The sequence below is a fragment of the Peromyscus eremicus genome, chromosome 1, assembly GCF_949786415.1.
Source record: "Peromyscus eremicus chromosome 1, PerEre_H2_v1, whole genome shotgun sequence".
In the NCBI taxonomy this organism is placed as follows: Eukaryota; Metazoa; Chordata; class Mammalia; order Rodentia; family Cricetidae; genus Peromyscus; species Peromyscus eremicus.
In genome coordinates this window covers 74,139,161-74,163,846 of record NC_081416.1, presented here as the reverse complement: position 1 = coordinate 74,163,846, position 24,686 = coordinate 74,139,161, and the positions used below count along the sequence as shown (strand labels likewise).

Below are 24,686 nucleotides of genomic sequence, written 5' to 3'. Positions count from 1 at the left end.
CACTCCAAACCCCAGAGAATATAAATTTTAAGGCCAGTCACTGTAAGAAAGTGTCTGTATTAGAGAAGACCAAGAGCATAAGGCCTTCACTTCTTTCCTTTGTTCTTCAGGTTTCCGAAGCGGGCAGGTGAGTTTCACAGCACTTTTTTTTTGTTTTGTTTTGTTTTTTGTGACGTCAGATCAGCATTCCAGAACTCCTCGGGAGCAGTCCCAAAGTCCTTGAGAGAAAGTTATTAAAACGTCACTGCAGGACGCCAGTGTCCCTGAGTATTAGCGTACTTGGGCATGGGGGCGGGAGGGACTTTCCGAGCTTCAAGATGATTTAGCCGCTCCACAGAGGCGGGGCCACAGGCACCCGGCCGGCGGACTGCCAGTCCCGGGACACCCCGCGCGGTGCGAAGGAGTGGCTGCGAGTTCGGAGGTCAAAACCACCTTGGGCGCCCAAGGACACCGGTGCGCGCCCATCCGTCGCGAGGCGCACAGGCCTTGGGACGCACACGCCCCGGGACGCGCACGGGACAGCTGCTGGGAGGGACCGCAGGAGAAGACGAGGAGGAGGGGCGGGTGACAAATCCCCACCTCCGATCCCGCCCACGGTCCCGCCCCGCAGCGATTATAGCCGATGACTCAGGGCGGAGCTCCACATCCAACTCAGGGCGGCCGCCAAGTTCTCTGGATGGGACCAGAAGTTTCTAGCCGGCCAGTTGCTGCCTTCCCTTTATCTCCTCCTTCCCCTTTGGCAGCTAGGAGGCTATTTCCAGACACTTCCACCCCTCTCCGGCCACGTCACCCAGTCCTTTAATTCATAAAGGTGCCCGGGGCCGGCTTCTCGGACACGTCGGCGACGCAGAGGTGCCCGCACTCCACGACCTCGTGACCCGCGCCCTAGCTCCGCGCCCCGGGCGGACCCCGACCCAGCATGAGCGCCGCAACCCAGTCTCCAGTGATGCAGATGGCGTCCGGCAACGGAGCCGGTGACCGAGACCCCCTGCCCCCGGGCTGGGAGATCAAGATCGACCCGCAGACCGGCTGGCCCTTCTTCGTGGACCACAACAGTCGCACCACGACGTGGAACGACCCGCGCGTGCCCCCCGAGGGTCCCAAGGTGAGTGGGGCTGGCGGGCCCACCTCGACGGTGGAGGGACCCGGTCCGGCCGGGGCTACGCAAGTCACCCCACCCTGCGCCCTCCTGCGCCAGGAGAGGCCCTTCCCGTACCCTCCCCGGACAGGCGTCGGGCCCTGGGAAAACCTCAGGAAGGGTGGTTTTGGAGGGGAGCCAGCGAGGTGCGACCCTCGTGCTGACATCGGGATGTTTTCTACAGCTTCTTGCGAAGGGCGGGCGGGCGGAGCTGCGGTCCCCGGGAGGGGCGACCGGCCCGATGAGCGGCTGAGGCCCAGGCCTGGCCCGGCCGCCGCCTTTCTGTCCTCCGCGTGCTGACACCCTCGGCTCCCTCCGGTGCTGGTGGCGCCCGGCCCGGCCTGCAGGGCTGCTGAGGTGGAGTCCTTTGGGGATTTCACCTTCAAGTTCCGAACTTAGTTTTATCTTGACTTTGCTGGATCTCAGGCATACAGTGACTCAGTCGGCTCGGGGAAATAAGTTATTTCCCCCCTACATTTAACATTAAACTTGTATTCCTAATTGAAACAGCTTTCGGTTAGAGGGTTCTCTGATGCTGTTACTCGTCTTTTTTTTTTTTTTTTTTTTTTTTAAAGGATACTCTTTCTGACAGTTTCCAAACTAGAGATCCGACATTGCCTCACATTCTTAGCCATTAGCCCACACTGGAGAGAAAGCGAATACATTTTTAATGGTGTAATTCTTCCTTGTTATGGTCGTATTAAAATACTCGAAGTTTGTTACCAGAAACAGCTGAGGAGTCTTGTGAACACAGCAGGTGTATGCTTCATTTACGAACATTCAGGCATGTGTAATTTCAACATCAAGAGCAAGAAAATGTGAAAATACAGATTTGGAACGAAGCCAGGCTTGGGCACGCCTGTCATCCCAGCACTCGAGGCTGAGGCGGGAGGATCTGGAATTCAAGGCCAGCGTGGGCTACAACAACCAGAGTCTGTCTTAAAAAATGATTAAATTTGGAATGAAGCCAGCCTGTGCTGCAAAAAAGACCCTGTCTTTAAAGAAACAATTTTGAACAGAATGCTTAAAATTACAACTTTAGGTAGGATCTTTTAATATATAATTAACAAAAGTCATACTTAGCATACTGATCAGTTATAATTTATGTAAATTTGATCTTTTCAAAATGAAAAGTTTGGTAAAATAAGTGTACTTAAAGACTAACCTGGGTCTGGTTAGATAGTGGTACACCCCTTCAACCTCAGCACTCGGGAGGCGGAGACAGGCGACTCTGAGTTTAAAGCCAGCCTGGTCTACAGAGAAACCTTGCCTCAAACAAACAAGTAAACAAACAAACAAACAAACAAACAAACACAAAAAAACAAAAACACCAAAAGACAAAACCTTATTGCTGTCTGAAGAAATTAAAAGCAGTAAAGAGTTGATATTTGGAATTTTCAAAAACTAACCAAATTTGAAATGCTTTATAAATTATTATTTTAGAAAATTCTACTTTCATTTTAATGCGTGGGGTGACCCAGGTCCTTGAGAATGCCAGACAAAACTCTTTTTCCTTACAGCTATTGCTACAACCCTGGTATCCAGCAGTGAGCCACATACTCAGCAGCGGTTTACATTTACAAGGAATTAGTTGTATATTTATTCCTGATTGTAATTAGGTGGGCATAATTGCATGTATCTTTTTTGTGTGTGTCTGTCCCACTGGGTAAAATGTTCTCTTTTGAAACTAGCCTTCTTGAGACTGCGTGGGGAGTAGAGGACCCACAGTGTATTACAGCTGTAGACAGCTGTATTTTGAGGCCTCCTTCCTGTAACTACAAGAAGAATCACAGCCTGCTGGCACCCCACGTTGGGAGTGAAGGTCAAGTTTAAGCATGCCCATGCTGGTACTCAGAAAGTGGGATTTGATTTTGTTTTGTTTTGTTTTGTTTTTGGTTTTTCAAGGCAGGTTTCTCTGTGTGGCCCTGGCTGTCCTGTAAGACCTTTATAGACCAAGCTGGCCTCAAACTGACCGATCTGCCTGCCTCTGCCTCCCAAGTGCTGGGATTTAAGGTGTGCGGCCCCACCGCCCAGCTCGCAAGTCAGGATCTTGCTGTAGCCACTAGGTAGATGCTTTAGACTGTGCAAGGTAAAAAAAAACTATTAACAGTTAACATTGCTCTTACCAAACAAAGTGCAAAATACTAAATCAGATGTCTTAGGCTTGAAAGAACTGGAAAATTTTACCATTATAATTTTAAACTGGAAAGGTCCTTAGTGGTGACCCACTTCCTACTGTATAAGGTAATGCAGAGAATTCCAGTGTTTCTGAAGGTCACCCACCTAGCACCCAATGGCAAAGAGAGGGCCCAAGTGGACTGACCAGTAAGAAATCAGAAGTGGCTTGAACTTTTTTTTTTATTTTATTTTATTTTATTTTTTTTGGTTTTTCAAGACAGGGTTTCTCTGTGTAGCTTTGCGCCTTTCCTGGAACTCGCTTTGGAGACCAGGCTGGCCTCGAACTCACAGAGATCCGCCTGCCTCTGCCTCCCGAGTGCTGGGATTAAAGGCGTGCGCCACCACCGCCCGGCGAACTTTTTTTTTTAAAGCAATTTTTTAAAAAAATTATTTAATGTGCATTGGTGTTTTGTCTGCATGTATGTTTGTGTGAGGGTGTTGGATCCCTGGAACTGTAGTTACAGACAGTTACAGACAGCTGTCATGTGGTTGCTGGGAATTGAACTCAGGACTTCAGGAAGAGCCGCCATGCTCTTAACCACTGAGCCACCTCTCCAGCCCGTGGCTTGAACTTTTATGAACCTGGATCATACTGACTCTGCTGTGCTAGCCAGGATTTTGATGGTGGATTGTGATTAACTCAGGAGAAGGGTTTCCCTTACCAAATTTATTAATTGAGATAGACTCGCCAGCATGGGACCAAAGCATAAGGAGGAAATGAGCATTTCTATCTGAGAGCCAAGTCCCTCAAGCTGTGCTTGCTTTGAGTCTGGGCTTCCCAGATGGTCCCAGAAGATGTATGTGACTGGGGCAGTTTGACTTACAAGTTGTACCTTACTGCAGGCTACAAACCAGGAAAACCTTTAATATTTTATATTAGAAATTTGTTTCTCTTTTTACATATGTGTATGCTTGTGTGTACACGTGTCCTCGGAGCCCCAAAGGATGTTGGATTCCCTGGAGCTGTAGTTATGGGTGGTTGTCAGCCAACTTGTGAATGTTGGGAATGGACCCCAGGTCCTCTGGGAGAACAGGAAGCACTCCTGACTACTGAGCCATCTCTCCAGCCCCTGAAATAGGTTTCTTGAAGCATAAGGGGAAAGAGCTAAGAGACCCTCACAGCATATTCGCCTTGGGGGAGATGCTTATCAGTCAATAAAGATCCCTTCCCTAAGTTGGGAAACCAAGAACATCTGGATGTTTACAGTCAAAGCTGGTAAAAATGAGTCCTTCATGGAAAGAAGAAAAGCGCTAGTCCTTTGTGTTATATTCAGTCTTAAATGTTGTCTTCTCAGGGTTGACTTTTGTTTTCTCTGAAGTGGTTATAGCAAATCTTCCACCCTGTTTTTATAGTAAACAAGCCCCTTGGCCTCTTTCAGCTGGAGGCAATGTGTCTGCTTGCCAACTCCTTTCCAAGCAACTACACTTCCTCCATCTTACTTTTCTGCAGTTTTCCACTCATCAGGGAGGCCCACGCACCAGCCAAGACACCTTTTTCTGTAGAAAGGTTGGTGTTCACTTTGGGGTCTGGAGATACATGGGCCCTTGTAGCCCCTCCTCAGCATCTCTGAGGCCAGGTACTCTAGAGTACTGGTCCCTTACCTGGCAGACTGTCCTTCATGGAGCAGGGCTGTTCACCTCTGTGGTTCTGTGGACTCAGCAATCTGGCAATCTCTAGAGTTTATGTTGTTTTTTGTTTGTTTGTTTGTTTTGTTTTGGGTTTTTTATTTTTTTATTTTTTATTGGTTTTTCAAGACAGGGTTTCTCTGTGTAGTTTTGGTGCCTGTCCTGGATCTTGCTCTGTAGACCAGGCTGGCCTCGAACTCACAGAGATCCACCTGGCTCTGCCTCCCAGAGTTTTGTTTTTTAATTCGGTTTAATTTTGTGCTTGTGTGGTGCACACTGTGTGGCCTCTATGTAGAGCTGAGAGGACAGCTTAGTGGAAGTGTCCACCATGTGGATTCTTGAGATGGAACTCAGGCCCTCAGGCTTGGTGGTAGGTGTCTTTACCTGCCAAGCCATCTTGATGCCCTCTAGGGAGCATTTTAAGACTGTACACTCGGGTTGGGGATTTAGCTCAGTGGTAGAGCGCTTGCAAGCGCAAGGCCCTGGGTTCCCTCCTCAGCTCCGGGGGAGGGGAGGTGGGGGGGACGGACGACTGTACACTAAGGGCCTAGAGAGATGGTCCAGTAGTTAACTGCACTTGCTGCTCTTGCAAGGGACCTGGGCTCATTTCCCAGCACCCACATCACGTGGCTCACTCCAGTTCCAGGGAATCTGATGCACAGACATATATGTAGACACAAATCAGATTAAAAAAAAAAAAAAAACAAATCTTTAGAAAGAATGCACATTGCAATAACTTGACCATTTCTCCTCCAACTCCATGTTGAATCTGAATTGCCCAGAATGGCACCCAGAAGTAAGTTCAGAGGGCTTTCTGGTGATTCTGAGTCTGCCACCAGGGTCTTAAGAGCCACAGTGGCCCCTGGCCCCCTTTGGAACAGGGAGAGCCTCCTGCTTCACATTTGGCCTGCCAACATCTCCTGGTGTCTGACCTCTGGAGGTGGCATGCCTTGGGAGCCTAGGTACCCTGTGCACAGCGGCAGGGTGAGCGTCTTCCCGCCACCCCAGGCCTGGAGTGTTTTGCCTCCTTTCTGTCTCCCCGCATCTCACTTCCACTTTGGCAGATTGTGCTGAGTTCTGTGAGAGGGAGAAATGTTCTTTCACAGAAAATTGGACCTGTTTTTTGAGTTTATGATTGAAGTGGAAAGACCCATTTATGCTGCCTTAGGCTCAGCAGATCCTCCTGTTCTCTGAAGATGAGGTCATTCTGTCTTTCTACATCGATCCTAGGCCACTGCACCTCTTAGCACAGTCAGGAAGTGAGTGGCTCTTCTCCCCCTCGCCTTTCCAGCGAGCTGCAGTCTGGGCTGGAAAGTGGTTTGGTGGGAGTGGATCGGGAGCACGGCCACGTGCCTCAGGAGGGTGTGCGTCCAAGACCTTCACTTTCCCTCTGAAGAACAGCCTGTGTCTTTGGCTTGCACAAGAACTGACTGCACCTCCCAGGACACAGTTCGTCCCCCACTTTGTGAAGCAGATTTGTCCTTTATAGGGTTCGAGTGCGTACACAGGGGAACTTTGGCAGCCTTTGACGTTAGCCAGGGCTGAGAAAGCTTAAAATGTTGGATGCTGTCGGGGCTGGTGGTGAGTCAGAAAACTTCATACCACCCGTGAGGCTTGATTAGCTCTGCCCCTGCTTCTGGAATGGCACATGGTTTCCTTATATAAACCACTCTACATGTTTATTACTGTTTATCGACATTCAAATTTTTGTTCTGGTATCTTCCATCCAAAATAGGAAGCCATACATAATCTAAACCTGTTCTTTTTTCCTTCATGTTTTAATTCGATATTAAATATATGAGAGGCCTTATGAAGAAAAGCTGAGAGCCGAGGAAGGCTCTTGCTTCTCAAGAGCCTTGGAGACTCTCCAGGGACCGGCACTGATGAGAATCCTCGTCCCCTCCCCCACTGTACTGTTCTCCAGTCCCTTTCCCCCTGCTTTGCACTGTGAGGCATCACCACATAAATCTACTGCTGCCTCAGACCTTAGGGACTGCTAGCCGGCACCAGATCGCCTCAGTTCACACACATACAGAAGCTGAACTTGGTTCACCATGGGCACATGTGACTTTTTTTTTTTTTTTTTTTTTTTTGGTGATAGCCGGTGTTACAAAGTTCTCACTTGTTTCTATGAAAAATATCTTTGTGGCCTTGGTAGCTTTGGAGGAAGCCAGAGAGTGTGTATGTGTGTAGGATATGGATGTGTGCTTTTAAAAACCTTGTCTCTTTAAATGCTCTAGACGCTGAGGTAGAAACTATTCCATGACGCAGAGGGATGTGCCTAGCCTGTGGCTCCATAGAAAGGCTGTCTAGTCATTCCTGCTCCTGGTCCTGTAGAAGTGTCAGGCATATTTATTTACTTGCCTCACCTCTCTCAGGCCAGAGCAGGCTGCCCCGCTCTAGATAGACTCCACACTGCTCTGATTTGAATCTCTGAGTGGTGGGCTCTCTTGCTTTGCCATTTTGGCTCACAACCCTGGTGAGTGTTCCAGGCAGTCTGTTTCATCTCAGCCTCTCCTTGCCTAGCAGAATCTGTGGGCACAGGGCAACGCCTCCATAGAAGTACAAACACAAAGTGTGTCTTAAGAAGCCTTCAGCACCGCCCCCCCCCAGCACAACCGTGATGTCCTTAGCCTCCCAGATGTCCCCCAGAGGCCTGTCCCTTTAGTCACTTTCTGGGTGGCCTTTTCTGTGCAGAGCTCAGTGCTGACTCCCTGAGCCCATCCTCTGAGGTCTGGAGGAGCTGTTTTGTTCCCACCAGTGACACAGCATCTTCCTCAGGTCTGTAGGGAGGGGCCGGGAGCCGACAGCAGCCAGACACTGCAGATCCGGAGCAGACAGCGGTGGTGATGTGGTGGCGGTTCTGGCAGAGGAATCTAATTATTTTTTCTTGTGGCTGGCAGTAAGAGCAGACACCGTACATACCAAGTTCTTTACTCTCCATCCAGAACCACCTAGAATCGCCGATGGCTGCCATCCGAGTGGGGGATGGGCATGGGGGTGGGGAGCCTGTAAACCCATCAGTTTTCCCCAGTTCCCAGCACAGGGCTGTGTCCTTTGAACTGAGGCTTCCTACTGAAAATGTCTTAGCGTTTTCTTGGAAAGCGATTCTTCCTATTTCAGAGGAACTTCTGCAGTATTCTCCAAAGTAGAAGTGTGGAGACCTTTTTCCTCAGTTGTTTAGAAATGTCTTTCTTGGACACTGAATGAATAAATAAGGGATGGATAGTTTTGGAAAGCCTGATGGTGGGAGACTTGGAAGGCAGCTGAGTGTGTAGAAAAGGCGTGGTGTGGATGGTCCATCCTTCAGGGTTAGCTCATCAGGCTGTTTGCACACAAGCAAAGCCCCCTCATCTGTGAGGCGCAGCTGGGTTGTCTCCCTCCGAAGTACCCCTGTGCCTGGTGATGGGGAAGTCTCAGAGTCAGGGTGACTCAGAATGGAGCCAAAAGTCTTTGCTTTCTGGTCCTGCCTTGACTGGGCCAATGACTCAGCACAGAGCGGGTGCTCCCTGACTTGGAGAGCACCCGGACGGAATGTTTCGGGTCTGAGCCTCAGTCCGGGAGGAGTGGAACAGAAGGGCTTGGAGAGATCACACACAAGCGTCAACACACAGCATCCAGGAGTGGCAGGGAAAAGTTATGTGCCCAGCCTTACTGCCAGACAAATCTGGATTCTGGAGGTCTCAAGCAAACTGCATGTCCTCCATTAGCCTGTTCCTTCTGTAAGTGGACCACTCTTAACGGGGTTCAGAGAATCAGAGGAGACAGTGCATGGAGGGGCCTTCATTCAAAGCTTGAACTGAAGCCTATGTGTTGTTCCTAGGGATGTTTACCACGAAGTGGGAAGGTCTTTGTAGATAGGCGTCCAACTGACCCCCCCATTTAGCGGGCCTGGCCACACATGGGTCTTTCACACAACAGACAGGCCTGAAGTCTTGTCTGTCCTAAGCTTGTCCCAGATCTAGCTGATTCTCCCTTGGCTGGTGTCCAGACAGCCCTCAGAACCCTGACCTGGGCTTCCTGTGCCCCTGTGAGGGTTGTGTACACAGGAACTTGGAACACAGTAGGGGGTCAGATGAAGGCGTTCCGACCTTCTGGGGTCTCCATCAAGGCTTGTGGATTTATACCAGGGATAGGCCCTGATTCCTTGAGAAGAAGTTGCCCCTCAGTTGTCTCTGCAGTCCTAAGAACAGTGCCAGACAGGAACCAGGAGCCCGGTTCATGGCGGGGAATGAGTGGCTGAGAGCCGTAATGTCAGGCGAAAGGCCTTGCGACAGGACCATTGTGTTTACCTTTAGTCTGGAATGAGACCTAGGAAGGCTGTGGAAATGCTCCAGGTACAGGAGGGGCCCCTCCTGATCTTTTAAAATTCAGTTTGCTTCCCAAGTGGAGATTCGGGTAATTTTCCATCTGCATTGATGACAGCAAGTGGCCTTTGTTTCTTCCCTGAGAGGAAGTAAGTACTTGGTTTTTCCCTGAGGAGCTGAGTGTGTCCTGAGTGGCTTCTCCCGCGTAGCTGTCTGTACACCAGCTTCCCCTGGGACTTGGGATCCATCCCATTCCTTCATCTGCCAGGTGGAAAACCAGAGGAAGGTTCCAGGGCTTGGGAAAGTGGGGAGGCTGGAGGCTGACTGTGGGTCCCAGCACTCCCTCAGGGGAAATAACCAGCAGCTGAGGATGGTGGCACTTGCCCCCAGACCATGTGTGGACTCCTCTGAGGGGTGCAGTCAGAATGCTGAGGAGAGGGCAGCAGATGCCCTGCTCCCAGGCCAACCTTTGTGTACCCTGCCCTGGCCTGGCTCTCCTCCCCTCAGTCTCTGGATGGGTGCCCAGCTCCATTCCATGCATGTCGCTCCATTTCATGCGTTTACATGCCATTTCCCAGCAGTAAGGTTTCCTGTGTGTAAGCCCCTCCCCCAAGCAGCTGACTTTGAGAGAAGAGCGTTCAGGGCTTAGGTTTTTAGGGTACTAGTTGGCCCTGTTTACTTTCGGGTTGGTTCTCAGTGTAGACTTTGGCCTTCTTGCAAACCAGTCTCTTAAGACGGAGATAAAAGGGCTTCTTTAGAGCCCCCTGGAAAGTAAGGGAATTTTAGTGGCTGGGACACTGGGCCTGTTGTAGCAGATTCTGTCCAAGGCTAATGAGCTGCAGGGAAAGGTTGGCGTCCAGGGTGGCAGCTGATGGGCCAGGGCTCATGCCCACTCATACTTGCTCATTTGGGCACAGTGGCAAAGACTGGCAGTCCAGGTTTCATCTCCTAAACACATAGGGACGTCCCTTCTATTAATCCTGGGATAAAGTGTTCCTTTTGTTTGTTTCACAGGGTTTCTCTACGTAACAGCCCTGGCTGTCCTGGAACCTACTCTGTAGACCAGGCTGGCCTCCAACTCACAGAGATCCCCCTGCCTCTGCCTCCCGAGTGCTGGGATTAAAGGTGTGTGCCAGCAACGCCTGGCTGATAAAAGTGTTTCTGTTTGAATAACTGGCCTATCAGAGCAAGCCTTTGACTTGTGACGCATACATGACCTGTGACTCGCAGTTTTGTGGTCAACACAGACCTAATATCTTTTTTTTTTTTTTTTTTAAAAAAAGACTTATTCATAATTGTGTATGTGTTGTGAGTGCAGGTTTGTGCACACGAGTGTGCAGTCACTTTCGGAGGCCACGAGAGGCCCTTGGATCCCTTAGAGCTGGAATTACAGGCTGTTGTGAGTCACTAGCCATGGGTGCTGGGAACCTAATCCTGATCCCTCTGCCATCTCTTCAGCCCCATGACCTCTTGTCTTACCAGGAGTCCCGGAACAAAACTTGTCTCCTCAGAAGCCCTCCAGAAGCAGTGGAGGGAGACTCAGTGTCACAACTCAGGGGAGTAAGAGAATTTTGAGCTTGGCTTCCGGAATGCCTGGCTGCTTAGGTATCACATCGATAATAAGTCGTTGATGTGGCCTGTTGGACCAGACAAAAGGCTGTGATGGGTCACTGAAGGCCAGGTGTCTGTCGAGGTGAAAGTTTTGTCATCTGTAACCGCCTGATAGAGATGAGCCAAGCCGCTTCATTTCTGCCCAAATCCTGGCTCCACCAAGAGTTCCACGTCCTTCAAACCTCTGTCTTTTTCACTGGTGTTAGAAGTTTTGAAGTGTTGTTAGTAAAACTCAACAACTGACCTGGGTGAAAGCTCTTCTGGCCTAAAAACCCAGTTCATGGAATTGGTGTTCTACTTAAAACTTCCAGGGCTGGAGTTGGAAGTGCTGATCGCTCTGCCTTTGCTACCGTCGCCATAGTAACAAGGAACGGTGGTTTTAGGTGTCAGGCCCACTTCATTAAGAGCCAGGATTGGGGGCTGTTTCCAGGGTTCAGAGCGCCACCTCCTCAGTGTGTAGGGAACCAGCTATGCTTGGGTCGAGGCCTGTTTTCCATTCCGTCCTGTGGAACGGGGTGCGCCAGCTCATGGTGTGCGGAGCACCTACCTAAAAGGTGCCCCACAGCTTCTCCCAACCCTGCTTCTTTTTTTTTTTTTTTTGGTTTTTCGAGACAGGGTTTCTCTGTGTAGCTTTGTGCCTCTCCTGGAACTCACTTGGTAGCCCAGGCTGGCCTCGAACTCACAGAGATCCGCCTGGCTCTGCCTCCCTAGTGCTGGGATTAAAGGCGTGCGCCACCACCGCCCGGCTCCAACCCTGCTTCTAATATGAGGGTGGGGGTGGGGTTCAGCCTTGTCTTAGTTTTCGATATAAAACTTGGGGGTCCTTTGAGTTCCAGCGACTTCTGACAAATTAAGGCATGCTTGTGGTGATATGGCCATAGATGAGTTCCAGCAATTTCTGGTGCGTACCTCAGATCCCTCTTCACGCCAGTCCCCTAGGCCCTCTCATCCAAGTTGAATAAGATTTGCTTGAGATGGACAAAGATCTTCCATTGTTTTTATTTTTATTTTTCCCTGGGTGCTCCATTGCCCCCTATAGTCTGAGAACCAATACTTTGTAGAATATTTCTGGGCCTCCCCTGAGTTTTATATAGCTAAGGAAAATTGGGGTCTAAGGAGGGGGTGCAGGCTGCTCATGTGACACATGGTGGGGCACTCTTTTGTCAGTGATCTGTCCCTGTAGTGTTTGCAGACCTGAGGACAAGCCCGTCACTCACCCAGCTCAAAGCCTGTCTTCAGGCTTCCTCTATTAATGTCTTCTGCCTAAAAGGGCACGTTTAGGCTCATTTAATATTTTTCCTGATTTTTTTTTTTTCCTGGCCATCTCATGGAGTCGTTTGGTGCCCTCCTAAGGTAGCCTCAGGATTTTAATATTTGCAATAATGTTTGCAATATACAAACAGCAGAGTAAAATGAGCGCATTCATTTATGAATTAATGTAGTAAGATAAGTGAAAGTCAGCCCCGAGGCTCTCATCTCCTAATTAGAGTTTGTATGTCTCCCTGATGTTTTCGCCAAAGATAAAGGTAACAAGCTGGGCTGCAGGGAGGCCGCCGGGAAGAGGTGAAGACTCACAGGCATCTGCTTGGTAGCTGTGCTTGTGACCAGCCCCATGTGTGATGATACAGGATGGAGAGGATTCCTGAGGTCCCCACGGCAGTCAGGATGGTTAGGTTCAGGAGTCTTACCTGAAAGATGCTGGTATGACCCAGAGTCACCTGTGGACGTGAGCTTGAACTTGAGAATAGCTCTGAGTGAACTGAAGAGGTACAGTTTAAACGGTCTTCAAGAGGAATCACAAATATGACACATTTTCTTTTCGCAAGCGCGCACACACACACACACACGCTGTCACGAGACCATCACAGGTTAGAATGGACCCTACATCCCTTCCAGGCAGTGCTTTTTTTCTTAACGAAAACAGGCTTTTGCTATTGAGACTCTAGTGGAAGAGCCAGAGCACCAGCAAGGCCAAGGCACTCCAGTGCGGACCTTGCTATGGCCGAAATTATCAATGAAGTAGTTGTTGTTTTGACCTATTCTGTGAAGTCAGCTGGTTTTTCAAAATACTTTTTTCCAAACAAAACCCAACAGAGGAATAGAGGGGAGCCTGAAACTTCTTTAGGGTGCAGTGCTCTCAGTGATGATGGGGTTCTATCCAATGGCATGTGTGGGCGACTGATTCACACAGACCCAAGAGACTCAGGACTGTAAGGAAAAGCAGCCTCGGGCCAGGCCCGCCCGGCTGCCCAACCTGCCGTCCAGCCGGTGCCAGCCAGCAGCGTCATCTCCAGTTGACCTCAAGCTCAAGACCAGAGTCTTGGTGGAGGGTCCCGCTTTTCCTCATGTCCTTCTGGCTACGGAGGGCTTCTGCCTCCTGCTCACTTCTCTTCCCCACTACGCCTCCCTCCCATCCCTGCCCTGCGCCCCCTCCTCATTCACCTCTTCCTGTAAGTCTGGTGCCTCGGTTTCTCCTTTCCGTACACCTTCGTCTCTCCTCTTGGCTCCTCCTGTCTTGTTGCGGCGTCTGTTGATAACCCTCTACCTCATCTCGTCTTCCGTAGTTCAGCATCTGTTCATGGTTACCACGTTTCTTCCTCCCTGGGCCCAGACCTAACACTTCTGCAGAGACACAGGTTAGATGTTGCCTCTCCTGTCAAGGTCCCTGTGTGAGCTGGATGGGGCTTCTCCTCTCCCTTGGCTTTTCCAGTTGAGGTTCAAAACATGGGTGAGCTGTGTAGAGGCAAGGTCTTCAGTGCCCGTGATATAGGGCTGCCCTAGGAGAAGCCCCACAATCAGGCCTGTCGGAGGGGCATAGGGCTGTTGGGGTGGGTGAGCTGTGACAGGGGTGATCAGTAAGGGGCTGCAGAAAACTATAGCCTTTGGTGGGGTGTATGTATACATAGACACCACCCAGATGTTTTCATTAACTCAAGATTCCTTCCAGAACCTTCCAAGCCACTTTCATAGGTGTCGTTTCTGTCACCAGCAGTTGGCCTTGTCCTTCACTTTGGGCCCCTCGGTTTTGGAGTCTCTTGTGTCTCTTTAGGTGGGGGACTCTGATTTCTTCTGGGCCTTCTGCACGTCCTTCTTAAGTGTGGCTTAGAAAACTTCACCCAAGGGGCTGCAGAGATGATTACCTACTGCTTTTGCAGAGGACCCACATTCGGTTCCCAGCTTACAACCGCCTGTAACTACAGCTCCAGGGGATCTGATGCTGTCTTCTGGTCTCCCACATAGTCAACATTTTTCAAAGGCCAGGTGTGGTGGTGGTACACACCTTTAGTCCCAGCAAAGGCAATCGGATCTGAGTTTAAGGCCAACCTGGGACATGTAGTGATTTTCAGCCTTAAAAACAACACAACACAACACAAAAAAGCCAAATCAGGCCTGGAGAGATGTTTCAGCAGTCAAGAGCACTGGATGCTTTTCCAGAGGACTGGAGATTGATTCCCGGCATCCACATGGCAGTCCACAGCTGTTTGTAACTTCAGCCTCTGAGGGTATTGTGCACACAGGGTACACATTCATGCAAGGAAAACACTAAAACAGATTTTAAGATTGAAAAAATAAATCAGAAATCGAGGCCTGGAACACACCTGCAATCTCTGTGCCCTGGTAGCGCAAGCAAAAGCAGACATTTGAGGCCAGCCTGGGCTACGTGTAAGGCCCTGTCACAAACAGTCTCATTGTAGTTCTGCAAGGTGCTTGTTGCTTGCTTTTGTTGTTTTTTTTTTTTTTTTTTTTTTTTTTTGGTTTTCCGAGACAGGGTTTCTCTGTGTAGTTTTGATGCCTGTCCTGGATCTCGCTCTGTAGACCAGGCTGGCCTCGAACTCACAGAGACCCCCCTGGCTCTGCCTCCGAGTGCTGGGATTAAAGGTGTGCACCACCGCCACCCGGCCACTTGCTTTGTTTTAAAGAAACAGCATTGAAGGCTTAGAGGGGTAAGGGAATTATCCATGCTTACTGAACTGTTGACTAATGGTGGCAATGAGCTTGGATCCTAGCTAGGCTAGCCTCCACTGTGGGGAATGTCATTTATACCTCAGCCACCCCCGCTTTTCAGGTAAACGTGGTTCCTGTTTGTTTCATGCATTAACCTGTCTACATGAATCCAGGCTGACTTCAAACTCAGTATGTAGCTGGAGATGACCTTGAACTTGTGATCCTTCTGCTTCTACTTTCAAGTGCTGGGATTATAGGTGTGCACCACTGTACCTGGTTCATATGATCCTTGGGATTTCCTGCACGCCAGGCCAGCGCTCTACCAAGTGTGCTACATCCCCAGCCCCTTAACTTGTCTTACAAACCCCTTATTTGCAAGGGTCATATCTTGTTGGTGTGATGACCCCTGGGGCCCATCTGAATGGTGGCTTGATGCTCATTGATAGGTTTAGAGGAGGCTAGCTCGGGCTAGCTGCTGCCTGGCTGTGAGGAGTAGGTAGTGGCCGAGGCTCTGTTCATGCCAGAGGAAACAATACGTTGCAGGCGGTCCCCCCAAACATGTGACAGGACGATGCAAAACCTGATTCCAGCTGCAAAGAAGGGTGCCTGTCCCAGTGAGTGAACGAACACATTGCCTGGAAGACATGTTAGAGCAGGCTTCTTTGGCGTCTCCTGCCAGCTCCCGATGGTGCATGCCTCGTGGCCAGAACTGGGTTCTCTGAGGCCTGGATCTACTCCCAACTCCTGAGTGACCCGAGAGTTAAGCAGGCTAAAATAATGCTGATGTCCTGAGCACGTGGGTATTCTAATCTGAGAGTACCAAGTGCCTGTCTGCCCCTCTCCCCAAGGACACAGTGACACCCTTGCCTTTTCTGTATTTTGGAGGCCCTCCAGGGGCAAGGTCTCAGCAGGAGAGAGGCAGTGGATGACCCTGAAAGGGCCGCATTCCAGGGCCAGCCACCTGGTGTCCAGACCTGTATGTAAATACAAAACATGGCAGAATTAATGGCCTTTTCACTCACAACGCAAATCAATCGTGAGGGGCTGTGCTTAGCCTTTGCCCAGTTCTGCAGCTGTAGAAATTCCACGCTGAGCTCACAGATTCCCGGCTTTAGGCATGGGTTGGCCATTCAGAGCACTGCTTTGCCGAGGAAGGCTTACTCTCCTAAATACCGACCTACTTGGATATGTGCAGGAGGCACAGCACAGCTCCTCTCCTGAGGAAGGACTCTTCTGCTCAGGAGACGGTCGGAGGCCAAATTGCACCGCCACTGATTGGAGAGAGATGTCATTGCCCAGCGAGTGGCTGGCTGGCCTCGGTGTCTGAAATAAGATCTTCCCCAGAGGTACATCTGGAACTTGGCCTTCTCAAGGGTCCCAAAATAGCCAGGCCTCTAAAGGGACAACTTTGTGAGAGGACATGAGAAGGACCCCCAACTGCTCCTGGCCCAAGCAGGGTTTACTGTGTTGACGGGGGAAATGTTCTGTGGAACTTGTTAGAGGCATGGCAAGGAAGAGGTCATGGGGACGGACCACTGAGATAGGACCAAGGCTGCTGCTGTGGGGAGAGATGAGCGCAGCGCCCTGCCGAGCACAGACAAGGCACAGGGTGGGACGTGTGGCTAGAAAATGACTCCAAGGAGAAAGCTGCTCACAGGCCAAGGGGCTTCTGACCAAACTCACCTAGCGGGATTCTTACAAGCCAAGGGCGACCCGACATCTCCTGGGAGGACAGAGGGCAGGGGCAGGGCCGGGAACCTGATCAGACAGACGGCCACAGGGGTGGGCTAGGAGGGAGGGGACTCTGGTTGACCTGGCTCAGCTGTTCTTTTGCAGTAACTGGTTTTTATAAGGAGGTGCACAGCTGAGCTGAGGAGAAAGTTCAGTAGCCTTGCTCTGAAGTCTGGCCAGGCCGAGACTCTGGTGAGCTGGCCTTGAGAGACCGGCACATTGATCCCTGGTTTTGTATTCTTCTTGTACCACTTCTGCGTTCCTGTGTATCCCTCTCTTGCAGCTTGTTCTAAAAATGTTTCCGCCGGGCGGTGGTGGCGCACGCCTTTAATCCCAGCACTCGGGAGGCAGAGCCAGGCGGATCTCTGTGAGTTCGAGGCCAGCCTGGGCTACCAAGTGAGTTCCAGGAAAGGCGCAAAGCTACACAGAAAAACCTTGTCTCGAAAAACCAAAAAAAAAAAAAAAAAAAAAAAAATGTTTCCAAGGAGCTAGCCCCTGACACACGTGCGTGTACACACATACATACATACATACACACACACACACACACACACACACACACACACACACACACACACACACATATGCTTCTCCAGAAAGATTTTCAAGTTATGTTCTGTGCTTGGATCAAATACAAACTGTGGGCGAGAGCTCTATTGGAAGCTGAGAAGTCTGGTGCAGTTTGGTAACTGGAGCTGAGTCTTCCTGGGATCACCTCCCGGCTTCAGTCTCTGGAGATCTGCAAGGGCAGTTAGTGCTGTCTGTTGTCCTACCCTGCTGCCTGACTGTCACCCAGAAAAACACCCGTCTCACCACTGTGGGAGAGTGAGACTCCTCTTGTGCTTCAAAGTGATACTTTGAACTCCAGATGCACCTCATCTTTCTTTTTTCCCTCCCGCGACAGGTTTTATTATATAACCTGGGCTAGCCTGGAACATACTGTGTAGACCAGGATGGCCTCAAAGTCAGAGATCTGCGCCCTTCTACCTCCCAGGTCCTGGGATTAAAGGCGTGCACCACCATTCCCAGCACCCCTGAATCTTAAACTGTTGGATCCCAAAGCAGTCTCTGAGAGTCTGGAAAAAGCAGAGCCAGTGGGCTCTCTGTGCCCTGTGCTCAGTCAGCCTGTCTGGCCTCTGAAGCCCACGTCACTCCACACAAGCGTTCTGCACAACCTTTCCTTCTCAGGTCTCTGCCCTGTTTCTAACCCGTCTTTGTTTCTCCTTCATTTTAGGAAACTTCATCCTCTGCCAATGGCCCTTCCCGTGAAGGCTCCAGGCTGCTGCCCACCAGAGAAGGCCACCCCATATACCCCCAGCTCCGGCCAGGCTACATTCCCATTCCTGTCCTCCACGAAGGCTCTGAAAATCGGCAGCCACACCTCGCCCATGCCTACTCCCAGCCCGGGGTGCAGCGATTTCGAACTGAGGCAGCAGCGGCTGCTCCTCAGAGGTCCCAGTCCCCTTTGCGTGGCGGCGTGACAGAAGCCACCCAGCCAGATAAACAGTGTGGACAGGTGCCCACAGCTGCAGCAGCCCAGCCCCCGGCTGCCCATGGACCTGAGGTAAGAGACCTGGCTCACGCTGGGCTCAGGGCCCGGCCCGCCACATCAGTGTTTCTCCGCGGCAGAGACAGTCTGGCAGGCTCCTTGTTCCCTGTATCTTACACCTGTGTTTCTCAGGTGGCCAGGCTTATTTTTGTAGTAAAAGAATTGACACCCGGATGGCAACTGCATGATCCAAACGGCGTCGAGGTAGAGGTAGTCCAGCTGCTGCAGCTGCCTGGCCTCCTAGGTCAGCGCTCGTTATTCACACTGGGCTCTCTGTTTCAGAGAGAGCCCTCAGTTATTCTGTTCAGCCCTTCCAGATACACAGCAGCCATTTGGCCCTCTGCTGGGGATGAAATCAGAACGGCATCTCTGTCTTCAGAGTGTGCCGCTAAAGGAAACACAGCTGAAGTCAGAAGGGCCACAGCTTTAGACTTGGGCTCCAGCCCTGAAGCTCAGCACGGCGGGGTTCGTTAATAGTGAAAGACTGCAACCCATCCGGTTCTGAGCTGAGGGTTGTGGCCCGCAGATCTGGTAGGGTTCCTAAGCGGTTAGGGCCTCTTCGTCCTCCTGTCTTCAGCTCATCTTGAGTATGAGCCCCCCATTTCCTGATTGTATCGGCCGTCCCGATTGCCCCTCGACTCCTACGTCTGTTCAACTTCACCATCCTGGGGTGGAAAGTCATAGTTGAGGTGGGATCCTGGAGGTCTCTCCCCTTCCTAGGAGATGTGGTTCCTACGTTTGTAAAGTTTTAGCTGTATGTCAGTCAAAACAGCACATTGGTCAGAGGGCTTAGAAGATTTAAGCTAATGAAGGCTTTGAGTCGTGAGCCACCTGAAGAGCTTTCTTCTTCACTTTCTAGAAGGTAGATTAGGAGAGAGAGGGATCTGGCCTGCACGCAGACACAGGCAGCTCCCAGGTGCTCCACTGCATTCTCCAACAAGAGCTGAGAGGCAGTGAGGAGACGCGACAAGCAAGCACAGTGGAGCACGCCCTTCCTGTGCACACTGCTGCCTGCCAAGGCTTGTGCACAGATGCATTCGGTTAATCCGGAAAACAACCCTGTGAGGTGCACAGGCAGGCCATTCTTTTCCCACATTTCAGGTGAGGCTCAGAGAACTGAGCTTCTAAGCGTTTGAACCCGGGCCTTTTCATTTCAGAGCTCCTGAGAGCCTTGTGCGTGCTAGGCAAGTGCTCTCCCAGGGAGCTGCATTCCCAGCCCTCTTGGTCTCAGTGCCGTATGTGTTAAGTGGGGTGGTACTACTGGAGATGGAAACCAGGGCCTCAAACACACTGAGCACTTGCTCCCTCACAAAGGGACGCACACAGCCCTTATCCTCACACAGGAAGGCTTTGGGAAATGTGTTCTGTGATACCTGATGGGTATTGGGAGTGCCAGGGCAGCAGGGTCATTAATGGCACCCTTTTTCTCTTGCAGCGGTCTCAGTCTCCAGCTGCCTCTGACTGCTCCTCCTCATCCTCCTCGGCCAGCCTGCCCTCCTCCGGCAGGAGCAGTCTGGGTAGCCACCAGCTCCCCCGGGGCTACATACCCATCCCTGTGATACATGAGCAGAACATCACCCGGCCAGCAGCCCAGCCCTCCTTCCACCAAGCCCAGAAGACCCACTACCCAGCTCAGCAGGGTGAATACCAGACCCACCAGCCTGTGTACCACAAGATCCAGGGGGATGACTGGGAGCCCCGGCCGCTCCGGGCAGCATCCCCATTCAGGTCACAGGTCCGTGGTGCATCCAGCCGGGAAGGCTCTCCAGCCAGAAGCGGCACACCAGTTCACTCCCCATCACCCATCCGTGTGCACACAGTGGTTGACAGGCCTCAGGTACAGAGCGTCAGTGGTTGACAGAAATTCAGATGGCTGTAGCAGGCAGAGGGGTTCTGCAGGTGCCCTGGGCTTCCTCAAGGTGCTGCCTAGTGGGCCTTGGCATGGCTAGAGAAAAGCAGAATTCTAGAAGTTGCCGATCCTTGATGGAAAAAAACACAGGACAGAGACTGTTGAATCTTTGGTACTTTCCACAGCTTTTGCTCAGCTGATTGCTTCTCATTGCAGCAACTCTAGGGGCAGAGGGGTAATGCTCTCACTCAAGGTTGTCACTCTCGACTCCTAGGATCATGTTCCTTAACGCTCACCACACCTTTCCTGGGCTCCCCATGCTCCCACTCACACTCCAACCACAGTGTGGTCTCCAATTTAAGAGATATGCTGTTTCCCTTTCTCTGTTCTACAAGCCATTCTCTTGATCCTTCTGGGAGTTTGCTCAGGCTGGATCTGTTCCATAAAGCACCAGTGCAGACCCTCTCCTCCCTTCCCTCCAAGGGGTTGGCCTAGCTAGTCTGTTCCCCAAGCCAACTCCTTTCTCCCCGTGTCTTGTGTGAGTCGCTCAGGGTCCAGCACCTGATTATTCTGTGCACACCACATGGCCCTCTTAGCTCTGAGCCTGACAACAGGGGCCCATGTCTGACACATTCTCCGCCCTCTACAGGAGGGTGCTGTGGTCCTTGGCTGATGCACTGGCAGGCAGTAGGGGAAAGCCATCCCGGTCCGGTGGAGATCATGGGTGCAATCCTGCGCATCCTCCCAGGAAGCTGGGGCGAGATGTTATTGAAACTGAACAGCCTGCGGCTTAGAGGCAGGACACTCAGTGTCCTTGACCTCCTCCGGCTGCAACATGAGCAGCTGAATTATTATCAGTTTCTAAAAGGAAATCAATCTCCTACAAACAGTGATAATATTATCTAAGTCCCTGAAACAGAAACCCCTCATCATCTTTTTGCAGTTTCTGCATGTGTGTGGTGTGCACGCATGCATGGACAGGATACATGATTTGTGTATGTACAGGCATGCCCTTGTGGAGGCCCATGGTTGCCACGGGGTCTCTTCCACTCTCCACCTTTTATACTGAGGCAGGATCCCTCACTCAGTGCAGAGCTTGCCAGTACAACTAATCTAGCTAGCCATCTTCTCTTGCTTTTGGGGATACCTTTTCTCTGCCTCCTGAGTGCTGGGATTACGGATGGCCCACCACACCCATCTAAGCGGTTACAGTGGCCCCTGGGGATCCAAACTCTGGTCCTCCTCTTTCTATTCCTCTAGTGCTGGGGTTACAGGGTGTACCACTGTGTTGGGTTCATGTGGTGCTGGTATCAAACCCAGGGCCTTTTGCATATCAGTCAAACACTGGCAACTGAGTTTCACTCCCAGGACCACCCCCCACACACACACCCTGTCAATGCTGGCTGCTCTGATTTTCTGTCCCTTCTTTCTCTGTATCATCTACTGTTTAACTGCACGAGAAGTACTTGCAAATAACGTGCCCCTTGACTCCTGAATACTTCAGCAAACATTTTTCCTAGGAAGCACAACCGTAGTAGATTGGCCAGATTCCAGAAATGTAATATTCTTGAGCGGCATTATCCAGTGTACTGTCTGCTTTTCAAATCTCCTTCCCAGCTCTTTCCCATTTGGGGATCTGATCCAGGATTGAAAACACGGCCTTTGGACGTCACTTCCCTTCAGTCTCTGGAACGGTTTCCCAGCCTCTCGATGCTTTCATGACCTTGACATTTCTGAAGAGCACGGGACTCCCTTTGCTAAGTGTTTCTCCTTACACAGCCTTCCACTGCTTTTAAAGCCCAGAGTCGGGGTGGCTGTGTGGAGGCATTGATAAGTGGTGAGGGCTGATGTTGAGCAAAAGGCATTTGGTGGAAAAATAACTTGCCAATGAGATAGCCCTGCCACTCAGGATCCATACCTGGATTTAGCAATCCTAGGAAAGAGGGCCCATGTGTAGTGAGAATTCCCCTCCAGCCTGCCCCATGTTTCCCGGAGTCGGTGAGGGAGCACTTAACCCCAGTTTGACCTCTATTGACCTTGATCTTGGTGGCCTCTCTTTTGTAGCTTGTTCAACGAACCATTTTTAGAGCATCCAAGGATTTGACTTATCTGTACATTAAAGTAGAATTCATATTTTTTTACTTGGAATGAGAATAGTGCAGCATTTCTTCCCAGTTGATGAAACTGGAGCATGTGAGGATTTTAGAATCCAGCTATTCATTTAGATGCTAGAAGAGCCCTACTCAGTTCCCAGTTGGAGCACAGTTCATTTTTAAAAATATGACCTTGACCTCCAGTCCCTGGAAGAACTGTGCAGCCAGGCACAAGGATAGGTATTGTATCATCAGTGTTGGGTGGCCAAATTCCTCCAGGGCTAACTATTGTAAGCATCTTGCTTATTCTCAAAAACAAATAAACAAACAAACAACTGGTCTGAGCAGAAACCACTAGGCTGTTATAAGTCTGGAACAGGTGTTTGAAAGGTCACTTCATGAGGCTACAGCCAGGAGAGGCTGGACCTGAGGTAGTGCCCCTGGCCGCGGCCTGAGTTGAAGTCACTCAGAAAGTACTTCTGAGCAAACCCCATGAGCAGCCGGCATGCTGTTTCATTTTTGAGAATTACAGAAGATCATCTACAGGAAATAACTAGGAAATAAGCTGATCACTGAGGCTTAGCAAATAATTTGGCCACATACATGATTAATACCCAGTTTGTAATTTGGCTTTTGGCTGACCTTAAAAAAGGGCACATGACATACATACAGATCACATATACATAAATAAAAATTTTTAAGAATCTTTCTTATGAAAGTCATTTTCTAAGCTCAGTGGATAGAGAGGAGCATGCTGTGCAAGCCGGGCAGTCTGAGCTCAGTTCCCGGAACTCACGGAATGGTGGGAGGATAGAACTCTGCAAGTTGTCCTCTATCACCCACATGCACACCATGGCACAAGAGCCTGCATACACACGCTCAATAAAAAAAGTTATCTCCGGTTCTCTTACTGTTTGGTATTAGCTATCAATTATTGCTTCAGACAGCTATTAAAAGTTTGTGCCCTCTTTTCTCAGCAGCCCATGACCCATCGAGAACCTCCACCTGCCACCCAACCAGAAAACAAAACAGAAAGTAAGCCAGGCCCAGCTGGACCAGATCTCCCGCCTGGACACATCCCCATTCAAGTCATCCTCAAGGAGGCAGACTCTAAGCCTGTGTCCCAGAAGCCACCTCCTGCTGAGAAGGTGGAAGTAAAGGTCTCCTCGGCCCCAATTCCTTGTCCTTCTCCCAGCCCTGCCCCTTCAGCTGTCCCTTCCTCCCCCAAGAATGTGGCTGCAGAACAGAAGGCGGCCCCAAGCCCCGCCCCTGCAGAAGCGGCAGCCCCCAAACCAGGAGAAGCGGCGGAAGCCCCTGCTAAACACCCAGGTGTGCTGAAGGTGGAAGCCATCCTGGAGAAGGTGCAAGGGCTGGAGCAGGCCGTAGACAACTTTGAAGGCAAGAAGACGGATAAAAAGTACCTGATGATCGAAGAGTATCTCACCAAAGAGCTGCTGGCCCTGGACTCTGTAGACCCTGAAGGGCGAGCTGATGTTCGCCAGGCCAGGAGAGATGGTGTCAGGAAGGTTCAGACCATCTTGGAAAAACTCGAGCAGAAGGCAATCGACGTCCCAGGTCAAGTACAAGTCTATGAACTCCAGCCCAGCAACTTGGCGTCGGAGCAGCCACTGCAGGAAATCATAGGCATGGGTGCCGGGGCAGCTGACCAGGATAAGAAAAACCCTGAAGATCCACAAACTGAAAGCCAACAGCTAGAAGCCAAAGCAGCCCCGCCTCCAAATCCCAGCGGCACAGCAGACTCGGCTGGCAATAATCCAGTGGCACCCTAGTGTCTACGTGGAGCCTTGCGACCGACAGTGTGCCGTAGAGACTTTTAAGTTGCATGCACTGCGGGACTTGCCGTCAGTTGGTTCTTATTATCCATAGCTGCTTGGTATGCCGTAACTTGGGGTGGAGGTAGAGCACTAACAAAGGGGGATTTCTTCTGTATTATCCGTATAAATAAAAAAAAAATTGCCTGTTTCCGAAGTCTAACCCCGCTGCTTGTGTGAGAGGCCTTTCTGTGCATGGGTACGGTGAGTTAGCCATGGCTGTGAGCTGTCTTTCTGTAGCTCTGGACTAAAGGGGTTTGGGGAGATAGGCAGAGAGTTACAGGAATATGAAACCCGGTTTTGAGACGTGTTGCCATTTTGATGGGATAATCTTCATCTCATTACTGAAATATCTAACTTTAGCTAAAATGAGATGTGCAAGGAGCCTTAGGACTATCTGTATGCTAGAATGGCTTTAATGTTACATTTCGGGGGAGGGGTGGAAATAAAGTGATTCTATAACTCTCAAGATGGTTTTTGTGGTTTCTAAAAGTTTGAAGAGTGGCAGATAGCATCGAGATTGTTCCAGGACTGGGCATGTAGCTCAGTGGGCGAAGCGAGGATCCGTATATAAAAAGTTGGGCACAGATAGCCTCACAGGCCTATCATCCCGGTGCTAGGGAGGTGGAGAAGAGGATGCCTAGGCCTCACTAGTCAGCCAGCCTTGCTGAACCAGTGAGCTCCAGGCTCAGAGAGAGACCCTGTCTCATTAATGAGGTAAGAACAGTTGAGGGCAACACCCCATGTTGACTTTGGCCTCTTCACAGGGGTGTGTACACACACATGAAAACACACAGAAAAAGATTGTTCCTGACTTTAGTCGAATG

At 50.6% G+C, this 24,686-nt stretch overlaps 1 protein-coding gene across 2 annotated transcripts; it reads left to right on the top strand.

Moving 5' to 3' along the window:
• The first annotated feature begins 227 nt into the window (after positions 1-227).
• On the top strand, positions 228-24,328 carry Bag3 (BAG cochaperone 3). 2 transcript variants are annotated; one of them, XM_059265993.1, is made up of 4 exons: positions 228-1,105; positions 17,771-18,100; positions 19,521-19,922; positions 23,008-24,328. In XM_059265993.1, exons 1-4 carry the CDS (start codon positions 920-922, stop codon positions 23,815-23,817), a joined length of 1,728 nt encoding a protein of 575 aa, XP_059121976.1. In that variant the 5' UTR covers positions 228-919; the 3' UTR covers positions 23,818-24,328. The 2 variants fall into 2 exon arrangements, with proteins under 2 accessions (XP_059121976.1, XP_059121967.1); XM_059265984.1 differs by having other exon boundaries at positions 23,005-24,328.
• Positions 24,329-24,686: the final 358 nt, after the last annotated feature.